This window comes from Vigna radiata, chromosome 7 (genome assembly GCF_000741045.1).
Source record: "Vigna radiata var. radiata cultivar VC1973A chromosome 7, Vradiata_ver6, whole genome shotgun sequence".
In the NCBI taxonomy this organism is placed as follows: Eukaryota; Viridiplantae; Streptophyta; class Magnoliopsida; order Fabales; family Fabaceae; genus Vigna; species Vigna radiata.
In genome coordinates, this window is record NC_028357.1 from 39,527,687 (window position 1) to 39,537,619 (window position 9,933).

General features: G+C 30.5%; 1 protein-coding gene across 1 annotated transcript; it reads right to left on the minus strand.

Annotated features, from left to right (window-relative positions):
* Positions 1–5,116: 5,116 nt before the first annotated feature.
* LOC106767929 lies at positions 5,117–5,986 on the minus strand. The gene has a single exon (XM_014652897.2). It carries the CDS (start codon positions 5,826–5,828, stop codon positions 5,376–5,378), a length of 453 nt encoding a protein of 150 aa, XP_014508383.1. The 5' UTR covers positions 5,829–5,986; the 3' UTR covers positions 5,117–5,375.
* Between the last annotated feature and the right edge of the window lie 3,947 nt (positions 5,987–9,933).

Sequence of the window (9,933 nt, forward strand, 5' to 3'; positions counted from 1 at the left end):
AGAATGGAAGAGTTTTTGCTTGAGTCTATTTATAGGCTCTCTTTATCCATCAACAAAAAACTCTTCCCTTGCACTAAAACACTCAGAACTCTTTGAGAAGTGTATGTTATTGTTCGGCTTGTGAAACTCTTGTCTGTGGAGCTGGTGAAGTGCTACTACGGTGACAGAGGAAATAGTCGGTTCATCCTTGGTGCGTATGAGGAGGTGTGTGGAAGAGGATCATCCTTCGTGAAGTATTCGGAGGAGGTGTGTGGAAGAGGATCATCCTTCGTGAAGTATTCGGAGGAGGTGTTTCATCCTTCGTGAAGTATTCGGAGGAGGTGTTTCATCCTTCGTGAAGTATTCGGAGGAGGTGTCTCATCCTTTGTGAAAATTCAAAGGAGGTGCAGGTTCATCTCTTGTGGTATCAAGAGAGGTGGTTTCTAAACTCTTACAAATTGTTTCTNTGTGATTGTAATTTGTAATTGTTTTGTGCTTAGTGAACTGTTTATCTTAGTTTGAGATAAGCGACTGGACGTAGGATTGGTAAGATCCGAACCAGTATAAAAATCATCTGTGCAAATTTCTCTCAACCTTACTCTTTTATTTATATNTATTATTTGCGTAGTAAGTTAAATTGAGTAGAAATTAAAAGGCACACGTTTGTTTTAAAAACCCTCTTGGTTTGTTATTCCACGCTAATAATTCCGCTGCAGTCGATTCTAACAGTTTCCTCACAAAAAAAGCTTGCGTCTTTTGAATCCTCTAGTCCTTTCAACCCAAAACCGAATCTGGGCCCATGGCTACTTCCGATTAATCAACCACAACAGAAAAAATTACGGTGTCGAAAAGTAGACAAGGACCCAGGTTCCATTTTGGGTCGGAAGAACTAGAGAACTCAAAAGATCGCCACTCTTCTTGTGAGGAAACTAGCAAAGGAAGAATGTTGCACTATGTTACCCAAAGAGAGGATCAAAACTGCACTAAAACACAACACAAAGAAAACAAATTTTAATCAGTTCAACGACAAGATAATCGATAAAAAACTAAAGAAAGTTTAAACGGGTAGCATAAAAAAAAACACGCACCTGAGATGCAAGAGAGAAAAAGGAGAGGACGAAGACAATGACGTTATGAGAAACGACAACGCAATGCAGCAAGAGATAAACAATAGAGGAGAAGCAGAGAAAAAGGAGAAGAGATGAAGATGTGATTGAAACTGAATTTTGAGAAGAGTCCGCGGTCTATTTAAAATGAAATGAGGTGCTCCAGAAACCGACGTTTAGGAAGCTGAGAAGATTGACGTTTTGGTTACCTGTCAGGGAAGTTAACGTTGGTGCCCCTAACAACTGACGTCTACAACCCTCAAATTTGGTGAAAATAAAGGAACGTAGACGTCGATGCCCCTCAAAACTGACGTCTACATTGAAGAATTTTTGTCTTCCCGACAGGCCTTAGACGTCGGCATTTGACTAGTGACGTCTAATTGCCTGGGGTATTAGGTGAACAACATTAATTGTAGCCCAATCGACGTTGCTTTTTCACGGGATCCGATGTCTATTCGACGTCTAAAGCTGAACCGGTTGATGTTTGATTTTTCTGTCAGTGACGTAGACGTCGGTGCCCTTTCCAGCCGACGTCTAAGTTCCTGGGATTTTTGTATAGCATTAATTGCAACGTAGTAGACGTCGGTCCCCTGAAAACGCCGAAGTCAATGGACTGTCTTATCACATACCTCAGGCAATTAGACGTCGGTTTGTGGCAGGTCCGACGTCTATGATGTCATAGACGTTGCCTGACATCGAAACTGACGTCTAGTTTTCCAATTTATTTACAATAATGCCACCGCGCATTAGTAGACGTCAGATTTTCACGAAACGGACGTTTAAGGGGTGACGTTAAACAACGTTTTTGCACTAGTGTAACAATCACATTAAAAATTAAAGTAGAAAACTTATATTAAACAAAAGAAAATAAAAATGTACATGATGTTAATGACCATGAAGAATAAGCTGAGCAAGTGCAGCTCCACTGGTAGGACCACTGAGAATACCCCCAACAAAGTAAAACAACAACCATTTTGATGCAGAATTTTATTTTACTTAATAAAAACAATGTTGAGAAAAGATGCACGAACCAATTATCCTCGGTTACAGTGATATACTACGGTAGAGAAAAGATAAAAGCTAATTTAAAGTTCTTCCTTACTATGTTAAACAACCTACTAGCAGTACTCAATACACAACAAAACTGCAGGTGGGGAAGGAGAATTGCATCACCAACAGTAAATGCTAAGCAAAAATTAGAAACCAAAGATGCCAAGCTCACTAGCTTTCTCCTTCTCAAATGTATCCAAGTACTGATTATGATTGTCACTGCAAGCAATATTCCGGTCCCATGAAATTAGCCAACACCGTCAAGGCACCAATACACATGCCTCCAAATGCTGCAGTAGTGGGAATGTATCAGTTCAGTTCTTTCTAAAGGTTTGACTCCCGATCTACAAGCATTACCATTTGTTGCTCTTGTAAATTCAAAACCATTGATCCATAAACAGAGAAAACAAAAAGCACAAAACATTGAAAGCACAAGAAAACACGCACACACAAAGAAAACAGAAAGCACAACAACATTGAAAGCACAAGAACACACGCGCACACAGAGAAAACAGAAAGCAGAGAAAACACGAACCACCACCAACCAGCAAACACAATATATTTAATACATTTAAAAAATATAAAAAAATATCATTCAAATGAACCAAGAAACGAAGAAACGAACATCCAAGAACTAACCTTTCGTAGACGACGCAAACACAAAGCACCATCGACCATCGCACACACAGAGCTGCACCGTCGCACCGTTCACCACGAAAAGCTACACCACCGCACCACGAAACGGATCTGGAGTTGGGGTAGAAATCTGCATAGAGAAGGAAAATTGGGAGGTGGGGTTGCAAGGAGTGAAAATGGATAGAAATTTAAGGTTTGATATTAAAGTAAATAAAGAGGGATAAGACTAATTTATTACCAAAACATAGGTGGAGAAATTGAAAAGGAAATTTAAATTTTTTTGAGAAAATATTTCGAATAACTAAAACATAGAATTTAATAAAACATAGAATTTAAGATCTACTATAAAAATTGAAATTCCCACTTAGTCACTCTTTCTTTATACACTCATAAATATTAAAAAGGAATTAAATTATTAAATTGAATGTTTAAATTTGAATAATAATTTTTGTAAATTCTAATTCTAAAATACACATTTTTAAAATGAAATTTTATCTCAAAAGAGGAATTCAATTAATTTATCTAAATGAAATAAAATTATAATATAATGTTATTTTAATTATTCTATTTAAAAAATAGTAAAAAAATAAAGAATTTAATTACAAATAATTTAAATCATGCATCTTAATTTTTTGAAATTATTGAAAATTTTCGTTTAAACACAATGTTAAATTATTTTATTAAATGAGTTGATTAAGTAAACTTTTAACATATAAAATATTATCAAATTTTCATCAAAATATTCAACAATTCAAATTCAGATGAATAATATTAATATTTAAATGTTACATGACGTTAATGGAAGAATTGAATCCAGAATCTCTTAGAATTTTTACCAACCGTATAGCTCCTCTATTAACATAACGCGATACAGTTATTTTCATATTTAAAAGGATTAAAAAGAGATAATGTTTAGTTTTTATAGCAGCCGTTATAAGAACAGTATTATTATTATTATTAATATTCACTCAATCTAAAAGCGATATTCACAACAGATACAGTAGTGTCAAAGTTTTGAACATTTGACTTATGTATGATCGTTGAATGGGTCAGACACAAGTTGAAGTCAACTATCGTTTTTCATCAAATATTTATTAATTTATTTTATGATTGTAAATCACGTTCACAAATTTATATGCCAATGCCATTTTGTCATATATGTAATTTTTTCCTATTATGTTTCGCCTAAATATATTGTTTTATCTCTTTAAAATTATCAGTCCAAATATGTTAGTAATCAATAAACATAATTATAAAATAAACTGCCTTTTTAAAATTATTATTTCATGTGGAAAAAAAACGAACAGAACAACTTATGTTAATCTGCATTAATGAATAAAAATATTTTTCTTTTGCAACAATTAAAATACTAGTTAAAAATTTCTAGAGACCTATCCACAAAACTAACAATTAGTTACTTTTAGACACGCTAATGAAAAAGTGAAATTCATTAATCAGGGATGATACAATTAATAAAATAGACAATTAAAATTAAATCATGCATTTATGTAACAATTGAATGGAATTAAGTTATTACTCATAGAATAAAAATAATAATAAAGACATAACAAATCTTAACAATTAATGAAAAGATAAAAGTTATAATTATAGAATATAATGTTTTTAATCAATAGAAATGATATACAACTACTTTGTTTAGCTATTTATATATTGTTTCCAGATATAGACATTGCTGGGGTGTGCTATTACCCGACCAAACAGCAATTTGACAAATCTTCGATTTCCCTTTCTAGCTTTTTAAATATCACTTCATGCCATTGTCACTGTGATCCAACCAAATTCGGATTAGACTTAATCAAATACACTGTTGAATTTTTTTATACATATATCACTAGCAAGGGAATCATCAAATCTATAATTAAATAAAACCGTGTTCTCCAATCTATTATTCTCTTTAAGTTATGTTTCATTATATTATCTCTATTTTAATTTTCAAACAAACGCTTAATAATTGTTTGTAATTCCTCTTCTATATCCTTGTCAAATATAAATTTCATACAAAAATTCCTTCTTTGTTTTTTTAACCCATCATCGTCTCATAAGCGTCGTTTCTCCAAATTATATTTTTTTAATCTACAATGACTATACATATAAAGTCTTAGAATTCAGTAAATCATGTAAAATATTGAGAATTTGATCATTTCCTAAATTTAGAGGATAGAATTCAGAGGAGATGAATATATATAGTATAGTTTAACTTGATTTTGTTTTTAATATACGAATTTAGGCACAAAGTAAAGCTTGATTTTTTTCGACAAAGATATTTTGTAAACAAGATAAATTTTTTTAAAATGTAGAAATATTTTTAATTAAATTATGTTGAGTACAGATGATGAAACAAAACCCTAATAACATATATTGACTATGAAGTGAAGCTTGATGGAAAAATGAAAGCTAAGAAGTTGTAATTTAATGAGAAGGAGGGTGCAGACAAGTGCAAAAACAAAAACCCTGTACAAATGTTTTCACCAACCAAAACAAAGGAACCACCTACGACTACAACGCTACCAAAACAAACAGTGATTTCAAAATTATAAATCTAAAATAAGGGAGACGCGCCGCGTGGTGGCGCTGAAGGAAGATTCAGCGGGTACGTTGCGGGGTGAGGCGCGTGAGGTAACCGGGCAAGGGGCTGGCGCGTGGCGACCTGAGAGGGATTTCGCTCAGCTGTTTCCCGTTTCCGTCGTAGTAAATAACGCCGGAGAAATCTAACGGCTCGCACTTGCCACCCATGAGAATCTCCTTCTGCCAAACGCCGCCGTTTCCCCACCCTCCGTTGTTCTCTTCCTCCACGCTGCTTTGCTTGTTGTTACACTTCTTGTGGTTGTGAAAAAGCGCTTTGTTGCTTATGTTGCTGAGAAGCTTCTTAGGCTTCGATTTCTGCGACTTAAGATCCATTTTCCAATCATCGTCCTTGTTCGGCTTCGACTTGCGGGCGCCGCGCTTCGTCAACAGCGCCAGGATCGCTGAGATGGTTACGATGAAGCCGTGGTTTTGGCGCTTCGGCGAGTCCGAGGTAGCAGCTTCCTCAACCATGGCGTTTTGTTTCTCTTAGACTCTTTGGTTGAGTTAGGATTGGTGTGTTATATATAGGTGCGTGAGTGGAAGTGGAATTGGAACCACGAGAGAGTCCACCATTGTTTGGGTTGACTCGCTCTCTCTTTTGTTATTCTTATTAAATAAATTACTATTACTTAGGGGATTTTGTTAAACCCTTCTCCTTTTATTAACTTTTTTTTTCTTTTCATCCGTATAAATAAATAAATCATACTTTACACCATCTTATCCGTATAAATAAATAAATAAATAAGTCATAATTTAAAATATTGTTTTTTCGGGTTTTGCATGAAAAGGTATACTATATGTGTGAAAAAAGGTAATTAATGTGATAAAAAAAGAAAAAATGTAAATACTTGATTTATATATTTATGAACGTAGATATATTTTAAAATAGTGCATACATTGCATGTTGTGTGTAGCATGATGCAGAATGCACGCCATTCTTGGGATTTCGTCTGCTAATTACTTGACAATGACATATGTAGGTTTCTTATTACCAGGTGTGGTTTGTTTTGGGTAAACAAAAAATGAGCTTGGAGGCGTATTTAAGAAGAAATTGATAAATGTTTGGACTTTTTTAAAGGAATAATTGTTTCGACTTTTTTTAAAGAAATAAATGTTTGGACTTTTTTTTATTTTTTATTGATGACCTATTTTTAGTTAATGAATAATTAATTAGTTAGTTATGGTATTTTAAAGATAAGACTGTTTATGTTAGCAAATTTTATAGTCTTTTATTTTTTTTTTTTTTTAACAATTACATGTGTTTGCAACTCAGTCTGATATTATACTATTTTGATATTCATTTTGAGCAAAATAAAAAGAAATGATTCGCATTTGTTAAACATTTGTAAACATTTTTTTAATATAGATTATTATTAAACATTTTATGATTAAACTTGTCAAGTACAATATGAATCTTTTTGTATGGCTGTTATCATTATATAAATAGTTTTAATTTTCTCACATGTTGTAAATACATTGTATAATATATAATTAAATGTTGCGATACAGATTTATCATTTTATAAATATAAATATTTTTTTAATAAAATAATATCAAATACATATACTTTAATAATATATATATATATATATATATATGTATATATATAAAACTTTAAAATACAAAAGATAGAAATATATATTTAGTCAAATATTTTTTTCTTAAAGCTTTCATTGTTCGAGTAGTGAACATAACTTAAGTGAAGAGGAATAGATGACTTCATTTCGGCATTATTTTAAGCGATATTTTCCGAAAACATGTTTAACTTTAAACAAATTATATTTATAATTAGATATACATACAATTGAATTAAATTATTATTATTATAGACTCTTTTTTTATAATTACGAAATTATGTTGAAAATGAAAACAAATAAAATTAATTTGAGATTATGAAGCAATTTTCTCCTTTCAAACGAGTGATATATTTCACTATAATATTTATTTGACGGAAAGTAAAGAAATTGTAATAGTAGAGGATGATGAGTATTAGGTATTGATTGGTAGGTTAGCTTCCAAATTGAAGGAATATTAGATGAGTTTTTGATTTGGTCAAAGAGAAAGTCACGATCATGCATGGTTCAACTCTTACTAATAAATAATATTTAAATGAATAAGAAAGTAAACCCTTTTGCATACGCAAGTTTAATTGGGTCTGTGGACTTCGACCTACCCTTTTAATGATTCCAAAGGATCATTTGAATTCACCATTCATCTATACCTCTCTCCTTCTTCACATCTTTTCTTCTTTATATGCATGCAACATGGTCAACCAATCATAGGATAAATCGATTACTATTTCCGGCTCAAACATCTAATCCTAATCACATTACTTTTTATAATCTTTTCAATTAAATTTTATTTCAGAAAGTCCAGTAAACAATTCCTCCTTCAAAATGCAAGTTGGTTAATCAATCTGTTATTAAAAATAAGTATTAATTTCGTAATAAATGCAATTACTTATATTTATAGGTTTCGAAATAAATTTTTAATTTATCTTATTAAATGTGTTGGATTTGTGACGATGATTTTAATGTGTACTACAAATTGTTCTTATGTGGAAATGGTAACCAATTTATCTATTTTGCTCTAGAGTTTAAGAAAATTTTCATTCTTTTGAGAGAGTTGATTGCTCGATGTCTAAGGGTTTGCATTAATCAAACGATTACATGATTCAAATACCAAACTTTATCTAATCATTTTAATATTGGTTAAAACCATTTAGGCGTCCCTATTTTTGTAAGGTATTCCCAATTTGGTCCCCTTCTTTTAAACCTTCCCAATTGAGTCCTTATAAGTGCTAATTTCAAACAAATTAGCCCCTGCCGTTAAAAATCGTTAACTGTGTTAAAATTGTGCAAAGGTGGGTAGATGGCGTGGTTAAAATTCTCCTTTTGAAGTGTTAAAATTGTGCAGAGGTGTTAAAATTGTGCAGAGGTGTTCAAATTTTTCCCATTCTCCTCTGCACAATTTTAACACCTCTGCATAATTTTAACACTTCAAAGAGAATTTTAACCACGTCATCTACTCACCTCTGCACAATTTTAACACCCTTAACAATTTTTAACGGCAGGGACTAATTTGTTTCAAATTAATACTTATAAGGACTCAATTGGGAAGGTTTAAAAGAAGGGAACCAAATTAGAAATATCTTACGAAAATAGTAACGTCTAAATGGTTTTAACCTTTAGTATTTTAATACGCAATCTTTTCCATCCACATGAGAAAGTAAGTAAGAATGACATGTATATTTCTTTCAAAAAGTTTTTGAGAGAGTATTTGAGACGGAATGTGTGAAATTCTCTTTATAACGAAATGAGATGATTTGAAGGATAAAAATATAATTTCCAAATAAACATTGTTTTTTTCTTAAATTTTTAGTCATTTATTTATATTAATTAATAGTAACAATGACAATAATAATAGTGAAATATAAAATATTTAAACATAATATTAATGGAGAAAATAATACAACATCTAAATAAAATAATAATAAAAAGTTATAACAATAAAAATAATTAGTTAATCACGGTATGAATTTTTTATAATTTAATATTTAATTAAAACTATTTTTAAACCATCACATTTTATTTTAAATTAATTACTCCTATTAATTTTTTTACAAACATCTCATAGAGATTTTATTTTAAATTTATTTTAATTAATTATATTTTATTTTACAAACTTTATTTTTAAATTTATTCACGTTTACTTTCAAATTCCTTAAAATAAACAACACCAATTTATTCTTTATTATTTCCCAAATTCATCTACTCATTCTATCTCAGATCATTTGTCAAAGGGAATACTACCTTAGACTTTTATGAATCATCTTATTCGATACTTTTCTTAAATATTATTTTTACATTAATTTATGCTTTACTTTTATCTTTTTAAAATTATAATTTTATATTAACTTTATTAATGTTATATATATTTTTGAAACAGTGAGAGCCTATAAAATTATAAAATAGAGTATTATAAATGATATGATATTTTAAATAATGAAATTCAATTATTTTAATATTAAAAATTCAAACGTATAAATATAATTTTAATTAACGAGTTTCATTATCTAGAAAAATAGTATCTTTCTAAAACTCTTTCTTTAATGACTTTTTATATTTTTCTTCTTTTGTTCATCTATTTGAATGTCAAATAGTGTTCAAGTGATTATTTAGACAAGACCTTCAAGTCTATCCGACCAGTTTTTGCAAAAGAGTGAGTTAATATCTGTTTTTTTTCTCTAATTTGTGTGTTTTTTTCATGTATGTGAGTATTTGTTTTATATAAGTCTTCTATAAGACTCTCTACGAGTAAATGACGTTATAGCAATTGAAGAAATCCTACATTTCAAAAATATACATCATATTTAAGTTTATTATCATTTAATTTAAGACAAACTTCAAGGTAACGTCATTATTTAGTGTCTATTTTTTTTTTTCTTATAAAGATATAAATTTACTTACTAAACCTCTTAATCCCCAAGCATGCAAACCATTCTTTTTGTTTCCAATATTCTTACAATTTTCACATATCACGAGGTGAAATATTATTTGTTTTAGTTTATAATAAT

Coding starts and splice junctions, on each gene's coding strand:
- LOC106767929 (XM_014652897.2), bottom strand. CDS start 5,828: ATGGTTGAGGAAGCTGCTACCTCGGACTCGCCGAAGCGCCAAAACCAC.